Below are 24469 nucleotides of genomic sequence, written 5' to 3'. Positions count from 1 at the left end.
AGCTACATTTTTTCTATGGATTACACAATCAGCAAATGGAACAGCAGATGTAATTTTTTCTTTAGAAGTGTACACCTATGTAATATAGTAATAGAAAATTGAATATTGATTTTGTAAACTTTAATACATCAATGTAATATATGTTTTTCTTGTCAGAAATCAGTAACAAAAAAAACTTGCTAAAAAGAAATTAATTACCAAATAAAGCTGCAATGATAGGTTTGAGTTGCCATCTTGTGTGTACAGCCTCATTAATGCCAGTTTGATGATGGCATTGATGTTGTGTACCAGGTGTTCTCCCATAAGGGACATCACCATCCTACATATTTTTGAAAGTGTACTACAGAGCTGAGCTTCAAGCTTTTCTTCAAGCTGTACACTCCACACCCTGCAGTCTAATCAGATGCCAAAACCAGCCATCAACATCCCTGATGACTTACGTTCTTACGTAGTTGGAGTTTCTCGGCCGTATTCCGCCGCTTACACGAAGCTCATTACAGCCGCCCTCATACAAACTAACACTTGTATTATTGCTTCATAGTCATATCATCCAGATCATGACGATGATGATGACCCTGTTGACCTCTAGAATTACAGATACTGCATTACTAAATGCAGGTTAGGTTAGACAAATTTATCGTACTTTAATTTCTTTGAACTACGCATCTGTCAAAACAAAGATGGTGTCTCAAGCCGTTGTCATGGCTCTGTTTGTTAGTGTATCGCTATTAGCAACTTTTTCTGCTATTAATTTTCATGTAAGTATACATTTCTAAAATATTTACCCAGCTGATCCGGTAAACTTTTAGAAGGGCACACCAATGCAATATAGCAATAGAAAATTACATAATAATTTTGTAAATTATAATTCATGAATATAATATACATTATTCTTGGCAGAAATGAATGATAGAAGAAATTGCTAAAAGCTATAAATAAATTAACTTAGCCACTTTGACTACTTGAGACATCATCTTTGTTTTGGTTGAGGTGGAGGTTGAAGAAATTAAAGTACGATAAATTCGTCTTTTCTAACCTAACCTACCTACCTACCTAACCTACCCTAACCTGCATTTAGTAAAGCAGTACCTGTAATTCTAGAGGTCATCAGGTTGTCACCATCATCTTCAACCTCCGATCAATCAAAACAAAGATGGCGTTGAAAGGAGTCAACACAACTTCATTTCTGTATAGCTCTAAGTAATGTTTTCTGATATTGATTTCTGCCAAGAAAAATATCTATTACATTAATGTATTATGACTTACAAAGTTATTATTCAATTTTCGAAAGCTATACCATGTAGGTGTGCACTTCTAAAAAGAATACTGCTGATTCAATTCCAGGATCACACAAACACATTTTTCACTTTTTTTATTTATTTATTTATTTAATTTATTTATTTATTTTATTTTTTTTCTGCATGTGAAAGATCTGTTTTCTTCTATGGAATGGTTATGTTAATGGCCTGGGATACCATGTGGAGATTTTGGCAAATGCACCTCAGCTACAGGAACTGACTGCTTACTGCTTCCTCCTTGGCTGTGTTGCCTCTGGTGAAGTGGTATACGATGTACCAGCTTGTTGTCGTGGGGCCGTGTCTTATTATAGGATGGTGTGGGAGATGTCTAATTTTTATGTAGGAAGGCATCCAGCTGTCTTTTGAATACTTCGACTGTGCAGGATGTGGTGTTCTTCAGGTAGTTGGGCAGACTATTGAAGGTCTTGGGGACCACTTTGTTGAAGGAGTTTGCTCAAAGTGATATGGTACTCCTGTTGCTGCTAGTGATTCCTTCCACATACCAAGATCTTTCTCTCGTCCTTTCTTGGTCGAGTGTCATTCCAATATTTTGGACACAACCTTCCAGCACTCTTCACGTGTATATGATTTGGTACTGTTCTCTGCGTCTTTGGAGTGAATAGAGTTTGAGGTGCTTGAGTCATTCTTAAAAGTTTATGCTTTTTACACACTAAGTCTTGCTGGTGAAGGTTCTTTGGACATTCTCAAGTTTCACTATCTTCCCTATACTGTCTGGGTTCCACAGTTGGCACCAGTATTCAAGTTTAGTACCAGGGTCTTTCACAGTGTAATAATGCAATCCTCACTTCTTGATATAAATGTTCTGAGTATCCATCCCAATGATTTTCCGTCACTCAACAATGTCAATGTGTGTGGTAAACTTATCATCTCAACTCAGCATTGCTCCCAGGTCTTTTTATTGGCCTTGTTTGTGATTCCCACGTGATCTGTGGTGTAGGTTTGGATACTATTTGTGTGGCCTTTGTATTGGCCTTTTGGAGTTTGCTGGAGAAATATTTTCTTTTCTTGAAGAGGATCCTCCTGTCTCTCAGCATCTGTGGTGTTGTCCTTCTTGGCCTCCTGAGTGAGACATGTACACTGCATATGTTGTAGCGCTTCTTCAGGAAAATCTAGATCATTTACTGTGTGGATTTACTGTCAAGATGCCCCTGCCAGTTTTCATATCTCAATTTCTTCATAATCTCATCCCAGTTGATTTTGTTGTAGAAGTTCAGAGTAGCCCACTTAACCTCTTCAATACAAGTCAAATACTCTCACACAGCTGCCTGATGCATGATGATTTGATGATGCATCATAATATATGCATTATGAAAAATAGAGTTACTACTATAATACTTGTTCTCTATTACCCAGAATGTTGATAACCACAGAAAATGCAATCAAGCCTGTTCACAGAATATGAGTGTCACTCGGCTACAACTACAAATGACACTGATGCTGGTATCCTCATATACCCACTTGTGCCTCATGATGCCAATGTTAGTGTCATCACATGCTTAGAGTTAACAAAATCTGCTGGGATGGGGGTGAGAGGTTATTCTTTCCAGGCTTGTATGTTCTCATCAAGAATAATGTAGGTCTGGTTATGTTTTTTTTCTTTCTTTCATTCTTTCTTTCCTAGTTAGTAAAAGAATGTGATGAGTAAGGCTCAATTCCTCTACTAGATCCAGTAACATCTTGGTTTGTCTGTGATCTGGTACCCTGTAAATGGTACTGTTTTCCCAGTTTACTTGTGGGTTGTTGAAGTCTCCCATTAAGATGATTTCTGGTGATGTATGGAAGAAATCAATGGTATCTATTATCTTGTCCACAGCAAATCTGAAACTTCTTTGACACTGCCTGAGGTGTGGTACATAGTGAACATTAAGGTGTTGTACTTTTCATTCTTTATACCCAGCATTTCATAGTAGCTGTCTGAGGAGCAGATTCTTTGAAACATTTGCTGCTACATCAGACCTTGGATAATTCATTACTCCTCCATGTGTCTGGTTTACCCAATTCAGTCTGAAGATGGCATAATTTGGTATGTTGGTCTTGCTATCTTGTATACCTGGGTTTCTGCAAAGGCAATAAGCATAAATCTCTTATCTGCTAGATCCATGAGGAAAGGGATTTTGTTTTGGTTGCATGTGTGATAGAGCCCTTGTACATTCCCCAACAGAGAGTTTCTAGTAAACTCTTTGCTTGTGCATGGTGGTGTGCAGGGATGTAGTGGTGTGGAGGTGCTTGAGGGTACATCATAACCTGATTTATCCCTCTGAGATGGTCATTTATTATTTGGGTGACTAGGGTTGACATGGGGTTCTGGATTCTTGATAGTTGCATTTCTAAGTCCTCCATTAATTCTGTTTTCTAAGTTTGAATCAACTAAAAGAAAAATACCCTCTGTTTTCAGAGTATGATGGAGAGTATGCAGCATGGCTGTGGTTTGTCCAATGTTGCCGTTCAGCTGGTATCTCTGATTTTGAGGGAGAGAGTTGGGCTTAGGCTTGGATGTGGTCATTATTTGAGATCACTGTATTAGGAAATCTGGGTTCCCTCTATGTGCATGAACCTGCAGTCTTCACTGAAGCATTGATAACTTGAAATTGAATATCTGTAGATTTTGGGTGGTAGTTGGGGCATTGAGATCCTGGTTTGCATTCTTGGTAGTCTTTATTGCCAATTTTTATCAACCTTTGACAGGGCTTGGGGGTGTAAAAAAGGGCAGTTCTTATCAATTAAACCATGTTTGCAGCAGTGCTTTCTGTAGTATTTGCAAATTTTGGTTTTTGTATTTAAATGAAGTGAAGGCCTCTGGGGTCTGGCTTTGAGTAGTAGTTTCCACTTTAGTCTCGGCATTCTTTATAGTCTATGGTTGGGAAACTTCTTCCTGAGACAGTGAGATTTCTGAGGTGGTGGCTTCAGCATGATCTAGGTTGATGTACTCAGGTGAGTCACTCAATATGGGTTGTGGGTGTACCTAAAGACACTGGAAAAACCATGCATTTAAGTATAATTTTGAGGAAGCCCCAGTACAATCAGACAAGTCAGATCACTGTCATCCAGATCCATAAGACCGTGAATTGGATGGTGAAGATCTGGACATAGAGAACTAATTTGACCTGCATCTAGCAACTAGGTAAGGTTAGATTAGATTAATTTAGGAGCTATTGGACACTGTAAGCTTCATGTTAGATATCCATGTTTGTGTGATACTGGAATTTGACTGAACAGCCTTCCTGAACATGTGGTCAATATAACCAATTACATTCGAAACTAGTTAACGAGCACTAGCAAAGCCAAGGTGTGTTCTATGATTATGAGGCAGCTTTGAAATTGTGGCCAGCCATGGAAATGTATGGAGATAGCCAGTGATCACACTATGATCTGGGTATAGATGTTACTTTAACCTTTGTCTAGTATTAGTATTACTGTGATGATCTACTCAATCTGGCCAGTTTTTATTGGTACAAAGCAAATATCTCAAGTATAAGCTTAGTTTTTCAGAACAGTAATTTCTAAGGCACTTTCATTGTAGAGGAATGTTAGTTCATTGGACAAATGGTGACACTGCTTTATATTGTACCACTGTTTACAATTTGTCCAGAATCATGTGACTATTTTTCACACTTCTTAAATTTGTGTTTATTTTCTGCCCTCCCACAGGAATCTGAGTATCCTTTGCTGGAGGATATTGATTTATTTATTATTATTTATATATTCTTTTCATTTATTTATTTGTTTACATGCATACAGCCTAAGTCCACCATTTCTATGCGTTATCTGGAATTCCAAGTTCAGTAATGATAGCATCTTTCAAGTAGAAATGTTTTTCACTTTTCTCAAACTATTTCAGTTGTTTGTTGTCCTATTTCCATAGAGTAACCATATTACAATGTACTGTGTTAACCATATGGACATAGTTTATTTTTTATGCCTGGGTAAATTAAGGCAATGTTGTAGATTGTAATCAGTAAAGTTATCAATGCAGTTGCTTAGCTCATAAAAGGGGTGAGTGAAGAGTGGCTGTGGATAGATGATACTGTGATGCAAGGAAGGGGTAGGTAGGGAGTGGTTATGGTGTGAATGATTTTTGACACAGCCTGAAGGGATTTCTCCCTGTCTTCTCTTTTTCTGCATGAGGGGATGGAGAGGGAGGGTTACTGATTAAGGGAAGCAGCTTTGATGTGGATGTACCATGTCTTGTTACGTTGCTACTGACCCAAGGCAGTGGGCGGGATTCAGGGACGACCTGTCAGCCCTGAGGAGCTAAGATGAGAGATGTGGTGGATGGGAGTGAAATGGGCGAGATAGGGTACTTGTCTTTTGACTTGGGTACCTCCCTTGTAAGGGGGGAAAAGTCCTTGCTGTATAGATAGAATTATTAACATTAGTTCATTATTAACATAGTTCACTCTACTACTTATGAAGATCTCAGGGAACTAACAGGGAACTAAAAGCCTCATCATGGGTTCACTCATCTTCTGATTAGAATAACTTGGCAAAAATTCAGAGCAAACATTGCTATATGTCTGTAGTTTGAGTTCAATTTTACTCGACATAGTGACAAGAAAATCATGATAGATTCTTTCTCAAATTCATTCAAGTTTTTTGTAATATTTTTGTAGATGCTGCCCTCATTATCACAGAGTATGGCTAGACTCTGTATCAGGAGTACAGTGACTCCTCTAGCAGCTTCAGCAGGATGCAGTGGAACACTTCAGATTCCCACACCTACCCCCTTCCCAGGTGCTCCAGGACAGCAGGCACGGGTGTGTATGGATCATAAATCATGTTATCATTTTTTCATTCCTTTGAAATTGGTGGGTAATAATTCCTTTCTTGTGTAACTTTATGATATTAGTAGGACATCCTTCACTCTCTCTCTCTTCTCTTTTCTCTACTCTCTCTCTCTCTCTCTCTCTCTCTCTCTCTCTCTCTCAATATGTATACTGTATATATATATATATATATATATATATATATATACACACGTGGAGTTAAAAACGACAGCATTGTTGTAGTTGTTCAGTTTTTTCTTCGTATTCTCGATTTTAAGGTGGCTCTGCTGTACTGCTCGATCGTGGAGTCGTAGATTAGTAAAGGGGGGGAGCAGATTCTCAGTAATACACGTGGAGTTAAAAACGACAGCATTGTTGTAGTTGTTCAGTTTTTTCTTCGTATTCTCGATTTTAAGGTGGCTCTGCTGTACTGCTCGATCGTGGAGTCATAGATTAGTAAAGGGGGGGAGCAGATTCTCAGTAATACACGTGGAGTTAAAAACGACAGTATTGTTGTAGTTGTTCAGTTTTTTCTTCGTATTCTCGATTTTAAGGTGGCTCTGCTGTACTGCTCGATCGTGGAGTCGTAGATTAGTAAAGGGGGGAGCAGATTCTCAGTAATACATGTGAAGTTAAAAACGACAGCATTGTTGTAGTTGTTCAGTTTTTTCTTCGTATTCTCAATTTTAAGGTGGCTCTGCTGTACTGCTCGATCGTGAAGTCGTAGATTATATATATATATGTGTGTGTGTGTGTATGTATTTACCTAGTTTTATTTTATGAGAAGGCAAGCTACACTTGTGGTGTCCTGCTTTTGTATCTCAGTGTCTAGTTTGCTCTTAAATTCGTGAACAGATTTGCACACACTACTGTTTCATCCAGTTTGTTCCAAGTGTCCACCACTGTGTGGAAAACTGTTCCTCAGATCTCTTCTATAACTTTTTTTTTTTTTTTTTTTTTTTTCCATGTCCTCTTGTGTTTCTCTTGTCCCAGTTTATCAAGTCCTCTCTATCGAGTATTTCTGTGCCCTTTATGATTCTATAGATGGTCAGTAGGTCGCCTCTCCCTCTTCTTTGCTCCAATATGACAAATTTGAAAGTGCTGGAGCCATTTTTGTGGTTGCTCTCTGAATTCTTTCAATTTTCTTTATATTCTTTTTGGCACTGTGTGACCACAATGTCGCCATATATTCCAGTCTAGGCCTTATCAGTGTGACTAAAATTTTTGTAATAATTTCTTTGTCCAAATAGGTAAATACCACTTTTATTGACCTTAGCAAGTTATAGGATTCTCTGACAATTTTGTTTATTTGTTTATCAGAAGACAAGTCGTTTGAGATTATTACACCCAGATCTTTTTCAGATCCCACTTTCTTTACCTCCTTAGTTCCAATTTTATATTGTCCTGATATTTATTTTTACTTTTTCCTAACTCCATTATACTACACTTCTTAATGTTGAAGTCCATTTTCCATTTCTGACTCCACTTCCAAAATTTGTTCAGGTCCTCCTGTAGTGATTCGCAATCTGTTTCGGTTTTTACTTTCCTCAACAATTTAGTGTCGTCTGTGTTCCCATACAACCTGCCATCCTCATCACTCCTTGCACACCTCATCACTTTACTTATGTCAACATTTATTCTTTTCTTACTCACCCATTCAGCCACCAACTGTGGTACACAGATATTCTTACTGATTACATTCAAGAAGTTAATATTGATCAAAATTCTGCCCTCAGACCACCTTCATCTTGAAGCGAAGAACACCACCACAACTTGTCAAGGCACACAAGAATGTCGGAACCAGAAAACTTCGCCCACGAAATTTTGTATATGAACTGGTGGAGGACACTAACACCAAACCACAGGAGAAGATAAAGATTCTCTTGCTGGAACCCTGTGAAGGTTTGTTAATTCATCAGTTATTCATTGTTATATTACTGTATTAGTAATGTCTTGCAGCATTTCTTCTGACCTGGGCAATGGAGAGGAGACATGGATGACCCTTCATTCACAAGGAGCTAAGATGAAAGGGAAACAAGGATGGTGGATGGGTGAGGGTGGGTGCATGCTTTTACTTGGTTACTTCCCTTATAAGGGGGAAGAAACCCTTGGTATATTGATAGTTAGTAATACAAAGGAACTTTTTTTCTTTAATGAGGTGTCTGAGAAGTATGATGGGGGTTACTAGGCTAGATAGAGTGAGAAATGAGGAGGTGAGGAGGAAAACAGGGGTGGAAAGGGAGTTGGGAGATAGGGTTGATGAAAGAATATTAGGATGGTTTGGACACATGGAAAGAATGAGTGAAGAAAGACTAGTAAAAGAGGTATGGAAGGCAGATGTGGAGGGAGTGAACATGAGGGGACGTCCTAGGATGAGGTGGATGGATGGGGTGAAGGGGGCTTTGGGGAAGAGGGGAATGTCTGTTGAGGAAGGACGGGAGAGGACAGAAGACAGGGGTGAATGGAGAATGGTTGTATATGAATGATGATGTGATTGCATGAGGTGGAAATGGGCGGGTGGATGGGGGGTGAGGTAGTATGTGTGAGCAAAATTTGACGCAGCCCGAAGGGATTTCTCCCCGTCCTCTCCTTTTGTGCAATGGGGGGACAGAGAGGGGGGGGGGTCGCCGATTTAATGAAGCGGCCTTGCTGTGGATGTGCTGTGTCTTGCGACACTGCTTCTGACCCAGGGCAGTGGACAAGGTGCAGGGATGACCCGTCATCCAGGTGCTCAGATGAGAGGGAGGGTGGAGGGGTGTGGAGTGTATTCAGGGATGGAATGGGTGGGAATGATTTTATGCCTTTCCCTTTTTGGCTACCTCCCTTGTAAGGGGGAAAAGCCTTGGTATATGTATATGGTTAATTCTGTTCACAAACAAAAACTTGACACAAAAATTGTTTTAGTTCATGAAGTACATACCAGAGTACAAACAGCTTTGATTAAATATATATAGGTTATGTGCAGGAGATCTGAACATGTGATGAAGATATTACCAATACTTCAATTCATGAGCATGTGTTCATTCCAAAAATCTCTCTGGTGACAAAACTGCTTAGAGGATTAAGAGCTTTTTGACAAATGAAAGATTTTTCCACTTGGGTCCTGCAGGTTTGAAGACAAAGGGAGTTTGTGTTCTCATCTCCTAGAGTGAAAATCCATGTTTGAATTCACAGTGGATGATGTATTTATTTATTTAATATTATTATTATTATTTTTTTATTTTTTATTTTTTATTATTTATTATTATTTCATCTTAAATCGAAAACACGTTAGTTAAACTCGTGTTAATTGAGAGTTGCCTGTACCAGCCACTCTGAGTTACCAGTTTCCTTCAATAGAAACCTGAGGCAACAAAGTAATGCACAGTAAATTATTTTATAAATTCACATATATATTTATATATTTTTTTTTCCAAAGGTGTGGGTTCAAGAGGTGATGTTGTTGAGATGAAGCCCACCAGAGCACGCAGAGACTTCCTGTTGCCCAAGAGAGCAGTGTATGCCTCACCCGAGAATATGAAGAAGTATGAAACCCTAACACAGGAACTAGACAAGCAAGATCAGCCTTCCTCACCATTTGCTCTTCAGGTATGAAAAATGAGTGTTTTTTTATGCTTAATCAGATTTAGACAGTTACTCTTGGATCTTTTGCTGATAAAGCACACATTTTGAACCCAGTTATGGATACATACTGTATATACTCGTCTATAGGTCGATCTCGTGTAAAGGTCGGACCCCCCCCATTTTTGGCCAAAAAATCTGGAATTTTCCATATACCTCATGTATAGGTCAAGTGGTTTGTATTTGTTTAGGTGCTGTGGGCATTCCATTGTCTCAATGCTTTGAAGTGGCATGGCTTGCCTGGTATAGCAATCGATTATTATGGTTTTTTCACTTCATTAATTCTAATGTATTTTGGTTTATGTTTTTTTCAAGTTCACTGATTTTAATATTTAATAAGTTTCACTGAAATTGCCATTTCAGCGGAGTGAAAAACTTGAACAGATTACAAAGTAAAGTACGGTATACGGAATAAACTGGCTAGGCGTGTTTCGTTAGAAACAATTTTAACCAACAGTGTCTCAGTGTAGTCTTGTAATCTCAACTGTGCGGATGATCAGGCTAATGATAATGTGGAGGAGGAAGATGATGTTGATGTTCCTATGGCTGATGAAGTTGATCCGTATGACGATACTCTACACAGAAGTGAGTGGGAGGAGCTGTTTGGTGGTGAAGATGACGACAGCAAGGAAAACGATTTTGGTGGATTTTAGTTAAAATATTTAGGATTATACCATGTGTCACTGTAACAGTAACAAGTTGGCAATACTGAACAGTTTTTTTTTTGTGATGGTGAGATCCATGCATTGTTTTGGTAATGGTAACAATAATATATACCATATAGAAAGCTAAATTTGGGTAAATTTTTAGTTTCGACCATGGGCGCAATATAGCAATAAAAAATTGATTATTAATTTTGTAAATTATAATGTATCAACGTAATATGCAATTTTGTGAGCGGAAATAAAAACAAAACAAAAAAGGTGCTAAAACATTTCGTAAGTAACGAAGTCGTGTCGGACGAATGGTACGCCATGTTTGTTATGATAGATGCCGACGTCGAAGAAATGAAAGGATGATAAATTCGTCTAACCTAAACTAACCTAACCTGTGTTTAATAAATCATTACCTGCAAATTAAATGTCATCCGGCTCGTCCTCATTGTCGTCATCGTGAGAGACGTTGGCGGGCTTTTCAGTCACTCTCTCAGCTTGCTGGGTATACAAAGTTCTTGCAGCTTGAAGGAATGCATGTATCTCTGCTCCATAACATTCCTTCAAGAAAATGTACCTGGCGAGGTACTGTCGGAAGCACCGAGGCCGTCAATTGACAGACAAGATGGCGTCCCGATCCTATGCTACCGACTTCGTTCATTAGCATATTTGCTTGTAGCAAGGTATTTTTTATTTTCACTTCCGCCCACAAAATTGCATATTACGTTGATACATTTTAATTTACAAAATTATAATTAATTTTCTATTGCTATATTGCGCCTATGGTCGAAACTAAAAAAATACCTAAATTTGAAAGTATCACAGCATTTCATTATTTTTTTTTAAACAACTATGGGTACTATAATAGTATACATGATATAATAAGCTCGCCTGTGCTAAGAATTTTAACAAACAGGTAAAACCACAGTATGGGGTTACCGTATCTAGAAGGAATTTTACATGTTTTAGTACGTACCGTGTATTTTATGTCCCCATTGTTTACTGGTAGTAGGTAAATATTTTGATTTCTGAACGTAAAGAAAAGGTAAGAGTTCTTCCTAGCCTTTCTTGTCATGTCTGGATTTCAACCTAACAAGATTATGACTTGTGTATAGGTCGACCCCTAGGTTTTGGCCTAAAAAAATATCCTTATGATTTCGACCTATAGACGAGTATATACGGTACACAAAAACACAAATATACACATTTGCACATACACATCCACATGCACACATACAAATACAAGCGGTGACCGAGAAAGTTGGAGAAACAATTAAAGAGACAGATCTCCAAGAAATAAAGAATTAATGGAAAGTGAAACGAAAAAAAAAAAAACTTTTAAAGAAATAGTACAGCAACAAGTGGAAGAAAATGCTAAAGAAATGGTAATTAAAGTAATTAAGGAAAAAGGGAATTGGGTCAGACACAGTGGATAAAAACAATTACCTAGTTACCAAAGAGAAAAAGAGAAATAAATTCTGAAAGAGATACAAGAGGAGGGACAAGTAATGTATAAAGAAATAGAGGAAGTACATAGATTGGGTCAATACTCTAAAGAAAAAATATAGACCACTAAAAATCAAACTAAGGTCTCAAATGATAGCAGAAGTACTTTAAAAAAAACAGCAAAGCTGGCAAATAGTTAACCACTTCACTACGGGACTTCAATCTCGCGGGCAGCAGCCAATGCCAGCCGTACGACGTGTCGTAATAATACTCGCATCATGAAATATAGTCACGGCTTATATCGATCATTCTCTCTTTCACCCGTGAATTTTGAAAACCACGAGAGAATGGGATTTAGAGCAGATTAGGGAGAATGTAAAAACACAGGGGCGACTACAATAAATATAATCAAGACGCCAATATGGCAGCGTCGCGAATCCACTTGCTCCTCATGACGCCTACGTGTGCGGCACCATATGGAAGGGGTTAAAATTACAAAAATGTATGGATAAAAAAAATGAGCAATGAGAAAAATGAGAGGGAAAAGACACTAAGCAATGAAGCAAATGAAAAAAAAAGAGAACAGAGACAGAAAACAATTTTTTTTTTTTTTTAAGAGATTAAGACCTGAGGCTGAGAAAATGGAATATTAAAAAAAAGAGAAAGGTAAAAATTAGAAATAACATATACCAACATCGATGGCATGATTTCAGGACTTAATGAATTAAACAACTATCTGGCAGTAGAAAAACCAAACATAATGGGGATTGTGGAGATGAAATTAAAAGGTCCACTACCACCAAACACTGTGGGACAAGTTTTGTACAGCCATTGGTTGAAAAATAGAAAGAAACAGGGTGGAGTCATGGTTTTGACTAAGAAAGGCTTAAATGTGACAAAAATAACAGAAGGAATTGATTATGATAATAGTTTAAAACAGTGCCATGAAAAGTAGAAAATTTGTAGTAATATATGTGCCCCCAAAAACATACTCATGGACAGAGAGTGATCATTCCAAAATGTTGGAAGACATAAAGCATGCATTAATTGAATTACTGAGAGAAGGAGGAAACAGTGATTATGGGTGGCATGAACTCGAAAGAAATATGTTGGGAAGAAATAACAGTGAAAGGTGGAGAATACCTTTGGGGAAATATACAACTGGATATGATCATTGAATACACAATGACTCAATGGGTAAAGGAAAATACCAGATATAGAAACAATGAAGAATTGTTGAGACTAGATTTAATATTTATGTCAGGGCCTGAAATTGTGGATAAAATGGAATACAAGACACCAATTGGGAAGAGTGACCACATACTGATAGTGTTCAAACTTAAAGAACAAATTTATTTGAGAAGAAATGAGAAACATAGAAAAGGAAGACTAATGTACAACAAAACAGATTTTGAGAAACTGAAAATTCTTTCAAAATGTAAATTGGGAAAACTTCTCAAATAAAGAAATGGAACATATTAAAAGAAATTTATAAAGAAGGAATAGACAAATATGTACCAAAGCAGAAACAAGAAAGGGTGTACATTAAGTGCTGGTACAACAACAAAAATGTAGTGAGGCTAAAGATAAAAGAGACAAAGCTTGGAAAAGATGGAAAAAAGAAAAAATGAGTAAGTGGCAAACATATATCAAACTAAGAAATGACTATGTAAAAATACACAGCAAAGAATAGAGAAACTATGTAAAAGACATAATAGAAAAATGCAAGGACCAACTTCAACCATTCTACTGGTATATGAATGGTAAACTAAAAGATAAACAAGAAGTAGTGAAACTATGTCAAGATGTAGAATTGGCTGAAATTATAACCAAACATTTTAAATCTGTATTCACAATTGAAAGACACAAAATTGATATGAAGGACAGAAAGATCCCCACAATGAAAGAAATAAATGTGACACAAAAAGAAATAAATGTGACACAAAAAGAAATAAGGGACCAAATAATAAACCTTGGTGTCAGAAAATCACATGGTCCAAATGGAATTGCAAATTGGATATTAAAATGTATAGATGAACTAATGGACAAAATATACAAGAGAATTGATTACTCACTCAAAGAAGGAAAGGTACCACAAGATTGGAAAAATGCAAATATTATACCAATATAAAGGGGGGGGGGGCAAGGAAAATCCAAGTATAGACCAGTCTCCCTTACAAGCACAATAGCAAAAATATGTGAAAAGGTTATCAAAAGTAGATGGATTGAACATCTAGAAGAAAATAATATACTGAATCCAAAACAATTTGGATTTAGACATGGAAGATCATGTGCCACTAACTTTATTTGCTTTTACTCGAAGCTAATAGAAATAATGAAAGAAAGGGACGAATGACCTGATTGTGCTTTCCTAGATTTACAAAAAGCATTTTATAAAGTACCACACAAAAGCTAATATGAAAAATCAAAATAATAGGTGGTGTACAAGGGAAGTTATTGAAATTGATGGAAGATTTCTTGAATGGGAGCAAAATGAGGGTGGTACTTAGATACAAAAGTCGACCTGTGAAGAAATGAAAAGTGGAGTCCCAGAAGGTTCTGTATTGGCTCTGATAATGTTTGCCATATATATAAATGACATGGATGAAGGTGTGGAATGTTACATGAACTTCTTTGCAGATGATGAAAAACTAATAAAGAAAGTACAGAGGAAGACCGAGTCACTACAGAGAGATCTGAATAAAGTCTGGGAATGGAGTCAAAAGTGGGAAGTGAACTTCAATATTAAGAAATGTATAATGGAGTTTGGAAAAAGTAAAAATAATATCAGGGCCATATAAAATTAGTACAAAGGAGGTTAAAAAAGTTAGCTCAGAAAGGGACCTAGGAGTAATCATCAGTAAAGACATGTCACCAGACAAGCATATCAACAAAATAGTCAGAGAAACTTCAAATTTACTAAGAACAATGAAAGTGATCTTTGACTACTTGGATGAGGTAATGGTAAAGAAAATATTAGTCACACTGATAAGACCAAGATTGGAGTACGCTGCAACACTATGGACACCCAGTACAAAAAAGAATATAAGGAAATTAGAAAGAATCCTAAGAGCAATGACAAAGATGGCACCAACACTCAAAATTGGCATATAAATATTGTCCAAACTGGAACTACCAACATCGGAACAAAGAAGAGAAAGAGGAGATCTACTGGCCATTTACAGAATTATGAAAGGGATGGAAGTACTCGACAGAGAAGACTTTAAGCGGGATAAAAGAAAAACAAGAGGACATGAAAATCTCAAAAATTATAGTTATAGAAGAGATCTGAAAAAGAATAGTTTCCCACACAGAGTGGTAGATGCCTGGAACAAATTGGATGAGGTAACAGTGTGTGCAAAAACTATACAAGAATTTTAAAACAAACTAGATGCTGAAAGATACAAAGACAGGTCACTACCAGCATAGCTCTCTTCCCGTATAATACAACTAGGTAAAATACACACACAAACTCAATCACTCACACATTCACTGATGGCCAATCATTGATAACTAACACTCATAGATTTAACCTTTTAAAGGTACCATAACTGAAATGTGTGCCAATGGAGTGGGAACAGTGCTATTCAGTGTCACTGTCATATTGCGGGTTTCAACTTTGGGAGAGTCGTGAAAATAGTGATAGGAATCAAAAGATCAAAATTAATTTTAGTTTGTTTACATTACAGTGTTATCTTTTTTGTTGTACTTATCCTAAAGTTGGCAAATTTTGAGGGTTTTCAACAAACTATCTATCTTGGCTCCTCCTGGATGAAGGGTCATCCTTGTATCTCGTCTACAGCCCTTTGTCAGAGGCAGTGTAGCAAGATACAGCACATCCACAGCAAGACTGCTTCATTTAAGCAGTGAAAGCCCCCCTCTCTCCGTTCAGTAGGAACCAAGATAAGAGGGAGGGAGGGGGTGAATGGGAGTGGGGTATGTGGGGATGGAATGGGAGTGGATTTTATGCCTTTGTTTTTTTGTAAAGGGTAAAAAGCCTTTGGTATATGTAAGTGTCTATCTGTCTATATACCAAGGGCTTCTTTCCCCTTACAAAGGAGGTAGCCAAGACAAAAGGCATGTACCTACTTCCACTCATTCACTTCATCCCCTTTCCTCCCTCTCATGAACAAACTAGGGTGAGTAATTCTATTGAGGAAATTGATAAATGTGATGCTAGGGACAGAAATAAAGAAAAAGATAATTTCAAGATGGATGCAACTCTTCCATGGAGGTAAGTGAAATTGCAAACGAGTTGAAGAGATTGAGAGGTTTACTTTCTTCCCATGAATTAAGACTAGATGACCTAGAGCAAAAACCTCAAACAGTAAAAAGAAACAAGCCTGGCTCAGAAAGCAGAGATTGCTAAAAAGGAAAGCAGAGATCACTAAAAAGGAAACTGAAACTGATAAATAAGAAAAAAAAATTCTCAGTACCATAGAAAAAAGGATAGGCCAAAAGCAGTTGAGGATAAGAAGGATACAGTAACCTTTAAAGAGGTCATGGAGCAACAGAAAAGAGAATCCGATAGCCTAGAAAAAGGAATGATGATTAAAAAAAAAGAGAGAGAGAGAGAGAATCTCTTGTCAGTGATGTAGTTGACAACACTGAATGTGTCATACTCTTTGGCTGGCAAGAAGACCACATCACCTCAGGGGAAATTATGCCAGGAACAAAAGGTGCAGAAGGTTAAGGAAATTACCTCTGATTCTGGAGAATAATTCAGAAGTGACAGATCTGATTGATAGCATGACTAGGTTAGGCCAGTACAAGATGAATGGCACGTGTCCAGTGAAAATAGAAATCAAGTTGGAACCCATAGCAAACAAAGTAATTCCCAAGTCTTAGTAGGTACTAGTGCACGAGGAAGAGTAAAAAAAAAAAATGTATAGATTAGGAAAGATCCAAGTAAAGAGGAACATCCAAAAACATGGAAGCTTGTAGAGGAAGCCAAAATGAAACATTAAGTTAGGATAGAAATAGAAAAACAGCCTTTTTTTAGGTATTCATTATTTATTTATTTTTCTTAAGATTGTAAAATGTTTTCTTATGTAGGGGATCCTTGGGACATGATTGTCATTGAAAGGGTTCCACAAAGTGAAAAGGTTGAAAAACACTGGTTTGTCAGGTGCTGGGTAGGTGTTTGGTTTCCCATTTCTGTGACTACTTCAGGGTTTGGAGATGGTTAAAGAAAATGGAGAAAAGTGGGAGGTGAGCCAGCTGTTGTTTGCGGATGACACCGCTTGTGGCAGGATCGGAGGAGGGATTGAGGAAGTTGGTGACAGAGTTTGGGAGAGTATGTGATAGAAGAAAGCTGAAGATAAATTTGGGTAAAGGTAAGCTGATGAGATGTACAAGGGGTGAAGGTGGTAGTAGTCTGGAAGTGAGCATTAAGGGAGAGCGACTGGAGGAAGTGGAAAGTTTTAGATACTTGGGTGCAAATGTGGCAGGAAAAGGTGGAGGTAGAATGTAGATCGAGAGAAGCGAGTAAATGCCTTGGTGGATTAAAAAGTGTAATGAGGAATAGACATTTGGGAATGGATGCTAAGAGGAGACTGTATGAAGGAGTGATTGTGCCAACAGCACTGTATGGAGCAGAAACATGGAACATAAGAGAGGAAGAGAGGAGTTTGAATGTGTTTGAGATGAGGTGTCTGAGAAGTATGATAGGGGTTACTAGGCTGGATAGAGTGAGAAATGAGGTGAGGAGGAGAACAGGGGTGGAAAAGGGGTTGGGAGATAGGGTTGATGAAAGAGTATTAGGATGGTTTGGACACATGGAAAGAATGAGTGAAGAAAGACTAGTAAAGGAGGTATGGAAGGCAGATGTGGAGGGAGTGAACATAAGGGGACGTCCTAGGATGAGGTGGATGGATGGGGTGAAGGGGGCTTTGGGGAAGAGGGGAATGTCTGTTGAGGAAGGACGGGAGAGGACAGAAGACGGGTGAATGGAGAATGGTTGTATATGGATGATGTTGTGATTGCATGAGGAGGAATGGGCGGGTGGATGGGGGGTGAGGTAGTATGTGTGAGCAAATTTGATGCAGCCCGAAGGGATTTCTCCCCGTCTTCTCCTTTATGCATGGGGGGACGGAGAGGCGGGGTCGCTGATTTAATGAAGCGGCCTTGCTGTGGATGTGCTGTCTTGCGACACTGCTTCTGACCCAGGGCAGTGGACAAGGTGTAGGGATGACCCGTCATCCAGGAGGTGCTAAGATGAGAGGGAGGGTGGAGGGGTGTGGAGTGTATTCAGGGATGGAATGGGTGGGAATGATTTTATGCCTTTCCCTTTTTGGCTACCTCACTTATAAGGGGGAAAAAGCCTTGGTATATGTATGTATGTATGTATGTATAGCAGGGAGAAGAATGTTGATACTGTGATCCTTTGCATATTGTAGAAAGCAGTTAAATGGGGCAAAGCATAAGTGGATCTGGGAGGATTCCAAACTAAACCCTAGAAATTTGGTCATAAATGCATGTGGATATGGTACATAGAGTAAAGGGGAAGAGCTTTAGTATATTGATGAGAAAAAATGGAGTTAAACTAAATTGGAAGGGAAGGGCGAGTTGTAGCATGAGGGTATGGTGGATAGGTGTCGGGAGTGATGAGGGTGTGAAGGAGGGAAGGTGTGACACATCTGGTAAGTGATGAGATAAGTAAGTGCATGATATAGTGGAGGGAAGTGTCTTCAAGGATAATGTTAGCATAGGTGAAATTGGTATGGGAGATTTGTATGTATTTGTGTGTGTGTGAGAATGCATACGACCTTGGTAGTGAGGAAAGTGAATAGGAGAGGGAGACTTTTTGGATTTACTTAAATGAGTGTTGAAAGCTTTGGGAGGATTATAAATGTAGTGGTGTTGAGGGGTCTCAATGCTAGAGTAGATGAGTTATTGCGGAGAAATGTGTTTAGAGAAAGAGTTGATGACAATATTTAAAAAGAGTGTGTGTTGGACAGGGTGGTGGATGGGAGGTTGGTCAGAAGGGTGTTAATAGACTATGTAATGGTACCCAAAGGGAGGATTGGCTGTATTCTGGATGTAGATGTACTCAGAGAGTAGGGTATTGTCAGATTATAGTAGAAAAAGAAAATGAGAATGGAGGTAAAGTGGTGGGTGAGGAAAAGGGAGGGAGGCAGAAAAGTGCTGATGAAATAATTAAATGAAAAAGAAAATTATAAAACCAGGCAAAACTAATAGAAGTATGTGAGGTAGTGAAGGATGAAAGAGAAACAGTAGAGGAAGAATGGTATGCTTCAAGGAGGAAGTGCTAAAGTACTTTAAGATGGTATGTGGGATAAGGTGGATAGGAGGGAACAGAAAGAAAAGCAGCAGATAATGGGATGAAGAGGTTAAGGCAGCAGTGGAAGAAAAGAAACGAGCACACGAAGATCAGATATAAAATATAACGAGAAAAATATGAGAGGTACAGAGAGAAGAGATTAAAATGTAAGGTGAAAGAGGCAAAAAGAACAGATGTGAAGTGGAGTAGGTGTTTGATAGGGAATTTTGATCCATATTATACACATTCACACTCAGATCACAAAACAAGCACTCCAAGACCACTTGACTCCCTCCTCCAGCAGACCTTAGCCCCACAGAAAAATCCCTTTTAAGAATCAACCACACACACCTGCATTTATTTCAGGTCATCATCCAGCACTGAGACATTACAACACAGAATAGGCCTGGATACTGAAATACATTGCCCCAGATGTAACCATCACACAGAAGACACAGAACACCTTATATTACACTGCCCCATCCTAGCCATACCCAGATAACAATGCAATATTTCTTCCTTGAGTGACTTATAGGCTATGGCAGTTGCTGGTTACCTGGGATCCTCGGGTCTCCTACAAGAAAGAACTAGGGCAGCAAATTGATTAATTGATCATGACATTTCACAGTATTTGACATTGTAGTGACACCACTTTTTGTATCCCAGGTTGGACAGATCATTGGAAGGTCTATACATACTGAGAGTTCTCCTCAACTAGTGGCTTCTAGGCAGAAAAAAACTGCAAGAAAATCTCATCTCAGAGGAATACGTAGCATCATCACTCATCATTTTAATTTGGTAACGCCAAATGAAGCATCTTTGTTTGTACAGACATGTCCCCAACTGAAGATTATGGATAAAAATAGGTTTGACAATATGTTGAAGACATTAAAGGATTTGGGATATAATTGGCAAGAGATAAAAAATGACAAAAATGTCTTGTTTCTTTTGGAATTTCGTGTGAAAGAAAAGCATAAACTTCTCACAGAATTTGGGATTAATAGTCCACGTTTACATGAAGTGATTTATGCTCAAGCATTAATGAAAAGTGAAGTAGGATTTCTAAAGGAGTATGGTATTTTCAAGGAAAATTTTGATGTGCTATGCCACTTGTTTGGAGCTATTAGTGAATTGGATTTGGCACCACATATCAAAGAAGGGTGCAAAGAAAAATTTTCTCACCATGAATCTGCAAGTCTTGGAGAAATTTATACATATATTCTACAACAGTATTTAGCATTTAGGTTTCAGTGTTCATCTGAAGAGTTTACAGCACTTCAAAGTTCAACTGTACCTCAGTGGAAGTCACTAGTAAAGTATAAAGGGATATGTGATGTTCTCATAGATACAATGAAGAAGGACTATAAGGATATAGTAAAAACACCTTGTCTCCTAGACCTGGACCCAGAGAATACATATAATTTCATTAATAGATGTCCCGAAATTGGAGGAACAAGATTTCTTGATATAATATCTGATATACCTCAGTTACTCTTCCTTCCATTTGATCAAGCAATGAAATGGTCTGATCTGCTAAAGAAATACAAAGTTCAAAAATTCTCTTTCACACCTGAAGTACTACGACTCTTTAAGGGTTTCAACTTGAAGATAGTTGAGGAAAAGCTGAAGGTTCTAAAAAATCTTCAGGAATGGGAAGTTATAAAAAGTTCTGAACAGTTATTCTTTATACTGAGAAGGGATGATGGAGTAAAGCGTATCCTGGACAATTTACACTCAGGCACTCCAGTCTTGAGTCTTCATGCAGCTCGACAGATGTCACCACCAAGTTTTCAAGTGAATAATTCCACTACTCCTAATTTTATGCAAACCAAGAGATTTTCCAATGAAATTGTAAGCTATATCTCAAATGAACTTGATCTGGAAGAGGAAGAGGTGCATGACCTTTTGACTTCTGTTGCCAAATCTCACCTTGGACTTCTTAATACAAAGACCATAATTGAGCTACTGTTCAACTTTGGATTTACCCGTGAGCAGATCATCTCTGGGATTCAGTTGATCAGTTTTGAGTATCGTCTTGTGTTTGAAGAACTGCAGCAGTTTCCTTTTCGGCCTGAAGCCCAGCCATTTGATGAATGGATGGACAACCCATGCATTTTAGATCTTGTTTCCTATTTCATCAAGAAGAATTCACCAAGGCTGTCTCATAACTACTTAGACTAGGTATTATGTAGAGCAGATGTGTGTGATAAACTACCATTAGTCTGTCAGTTGGTGTCTAGTTTCTTTGATCAAAAACCTGTTGCCCCATGGTGGCCAGCAGTCATTCCAGGAAGAAACATTAGACTGCTGTGTAGGTTGTTTGACTTGGGCTGCTTTGGTGTCACCAAGCACTAGGAGGAGCAAGGGGGCAGTTGTTTGTTGTCAATTCTTCATACCTTATAAACACTGTGGAAAAATAGTAGAATTTGGTAAAAGGAGAAATCTTAGGCGTGGCCAGTGACTGATTACCAGCCCTTGCACCTCTAGATGAAGGTCTGAGTGTTGATAGGCAGAGGAGAGATGATCTCCTCACTTGCCTATGCCCCTCATCTGTCCATGGATTCATACAGAGAAATGAAAAAGTTTGTATTTTTTCATGTGTAAACATTTGTTAAGTACTAATAGATTATATTGTAAATTTGAATACAACATTGTTGAGACCAAAATGAATGTAGATATGTAAATAAAAATAAGTACCATACAAAGGTCTTGTTTTTATATGCTGTATGTATAGAACCACATGGTCTCCATGAATACATACTGCAATTGCAGGTTTAGGTGTACAATTAGGAAAATACACATCCATGTACTTGAACAGAATAGATAACACTACTCAAACAAATGGGTGTGGGATGGGTGGGTGCATGCCTTGACTGGCTACCTCCTTTATAGGGAGGAAAAGGTTTTTTGATATATGTATGTGTCAAGATTTTAGCAGGAAGACAAACACAGGTAGTGAAAATGGAGTTTAAGTTGAAGTTGGGTGTCAAGGGTAATATGGCTTGCTCTGGGTGCAAGAAAAGGGGGGGAGAGACAGTGAGGGAGGTCACAACTGTGCATTTCAAGTCATGTCCCAAGGTGGTCTGCTAGCGGGGGAGGGGTGAGGAGAGAATGTGATGCTCCAAGGCAATCTGAATCTTTGGCTATTCCATCCAGCTTATATACATCATGACCCTTGCTCCTAATTGACACAAGGGCAAAGTGTCAATGCCTGGGAAGTCAGATGCAATATATTCTCAGGCTGCTGACTTAGCCAAGATAGAATGTATGGCTAGTACTATATGTGCTTTCCTCAAAGAACTGTTGTCCATCATGTTGCAGCTGGCTGAGGTGCAGGTGTTCTTGGTCATTGTGGAAACTGACATGGTCCGTTCCCAGGCTGGTGACCTTGCAAGACTGGAATGTAGATGGAGCCTGGTGCTGCATGTGTGTTTCCTCAAAGAGCTGCTTGTGCAACCCACGCAGCCAAGTGGGATGAGTGATTCCCTTGGGACATGGTGGATCAAGGGGTTGTGAAATGGGGTGAGGACTACTGCCTCACAGTATGAAAATTGTGGCAACAGTTGTTATAATCAATACTTGGCACAGTTCTATGCTGTAGCTTTCAAAGCCACACACCACATATCATAAAGTATATCATAAATCAAAGGTGAGGAAGGATAAATGCACAGTACTTACAGATGACAAAGTAAACAACAGACATGGTACACAATCAAAGGGGAGAAATATACCCACCACCCAAACACACCATGAAAATAATCCAAAACAAAATACCAACACCAAAGCAGCAGTGAAGTATCCAAAATAACTATTTCTCCAAAATAAACAGTAAACCTGCAAAACTAGAAAACGGAGTTAAAAAAAAAAAAAAAAAAAAAAATATCAGCAAAGACACACACAATACAATCCAGAAGTTGGAAAATTCACAGGTAAAGGGGTTAGATAACATATCAGACTACTCTCTGAACCACCTAGGTTTAAAGATGTTGGCACTTGCAGAGATCTTGAACAACCATGGAAAAAAAGTATATATAATTCTAATCCTATAAATTTGTCAGTACATATACAAAAAGGCAATACAAGACACAGCTCTTAGAGCAGGGTTTGACAGCCAGAACTAGTTTACCCACATCACTTCATTGTGTGGTAACCCTTTATCCACTTGAGAATTTTATGAAACAGACAAGAACATCACTTTGAGCAGCATAATTTCATTGTCCATTTACTTGTTTCTTTTACATTCTCCCTTCCTGCTTGATAAACATTACTCTTGCATCCAGTGCCTCCTTTACTTTTTCCATCTGCCTCAGTCTTGGCTTTCTCAAGTTCACTCCATCCCCTTCTGCTTTCCACACTTTTTTGCTAGTCTTCCTTCACTCAATCTTTCTATATGGCCAGATCATCTCGGCATTCTTTGATCTAACCTATGTGCCAGCTCTCCATCCCAATTCTCTGCCTTGCCTTCACATTTCTTACTCTATCCTCATATCAACCACCATAATTCTTGAATGCTTGCTTCTCAATTATGATTAGACAAGAAACAATGGTCTCAAACTATCCGGAAATAGATTCAATTTAGAAGTATGTAGAAACAACTTTGCCAACCATGTAGTAAATGAATGGAATAAACTTCCTGCACAGGTAGTGCAATGTAGTTCAGTTCGAAGCTTTAAGAATCAGTTAGATAAATACCTAAGTAAGATGCTGTAATGATTATGATTTATCTTATATTATTTGTTTTTGTTTTGTTATCATTTGTCTGTCTGATTTTCATTTATTATTAGTTATATGTCAATTTATTATTATTTACTATTTAACTGTTTGTTTATTATTTAACTATACCTATGCATTTATTTATGTATTTTGTTTGTTGTTTACATTATTATAGTTTTTATTTATTGTTTTATTATTAATATGATTTTTTTTTCGCATCCGACCTAGATATGGATCAAAAGGTCTCCTGTCGGCATGCTCCGCCTTTGTAATCCTTTGTAATTAGGCTCTTCCTTTCTACCTCCTTCAAATACTAATAAACCCCATAAGAGATTAGCCCCCAAATGAAAAATCCTCCCCCCCCAGAGAAGCAAGAACCAGACTTTCATGACTTTGTTCATGTCACCATTCAGCACTTAAGCAATACCAGTACAGAATAGGCCTAGCCACAGAAGCAAACTGCTCCAAATGCAACCATCACACAGAACACACACCTGATATTACGCAATCCCACCCTTGTCATATCCAGTCAACAACAATATTTCTCTCTCGAGTTACTTTCAGGCCAATCCAGTGACAGTTTCCAGCTACCTGGGAGCCATGGCCCTCCTGCAAGAGAAACCAGGGCCAGTGGATTAATTGGTTGATCAAATACCAAGTTTTTGCTTTATA

At 38.2% G+C, this 24469-nt stretch overlaps 2 protein-coding genes across 5 annotated transcripts in view; both read left to right on the top strand.

Moving 5' to 3' along the window:
* The window catches only part of mRpL9 (mitochondrial ribosomal protein L9), a 36149-nt gene that overhangs the window by 2048 nt on the left and 9632 nt on the right, over positions 1-24469 (top strand). For 2 of the 4 annotated variants that reach the window (XM_076211776.1, XM_076211775.1), the window contains exons 2-5: positions 5930-6073; positions 7819-7984; positions 9501-9670; positions 19751-19882. In XM_076211776.1, coding sequence (XP_076067891.1) covers positions 5930-6073; positions 7819-7984; positions 9501-9670; positions 19751-19882 — 612 coding nt within the window. Of the gene's footprint in view, positions 1-2672; positions 2798-5929; positions 6074-7818; positions 7985-9500; positions 9671-19750; positions 19883-24469 lie in introns of those variants that run through there. The other 2 variants (XM_076211774.1, XM_076211777.1) reach the window with 2 other exon arrangements.
* LOC143040617 (uncharacterized) lies at positions 19890-21831 on the top strand. The gene has a single exon (XM_076211772.1). It carries the CDS (start codon positions 19937-19939, stop codon positions 21263-21265), a length of 1329 nt encoding a protein of 442 aa, XP_076067887.1. The 5' UTR covers positions 19890-19936; the 3' UTR covers positions 21266-21831.

The sequence above is a fragment of the Oratosquilla oratoria genome, chromosome 29 (assembly GCF_046742065.1).
Source record: "Oratosquilla oratoria isolate Oo_2021 chromosome 29, ASM4674206v1, whole genome shotgun sequence".
Taxonomy (NCBI): domain Eukaryota; kingdom Metazoa; phylum Arthropoda; class Malacostraca; order Stomatopoda; family Squillidae; genus Oratosquilla; species Oratosquilla oratoria.
Note: the sequence above shows the minus strand (reverse complement) of the source record. Positions and strands in the feature narration are given on the sequence as shown.

Coding starts and splice junctions, on each gene's coding strand:
- LOC143040617 (XM_076211772.1), top strand. CDS start 19,937: ATGGATAAAAATAGGTTTGACAATATGTTGAAGACATTAAAGGATTTG.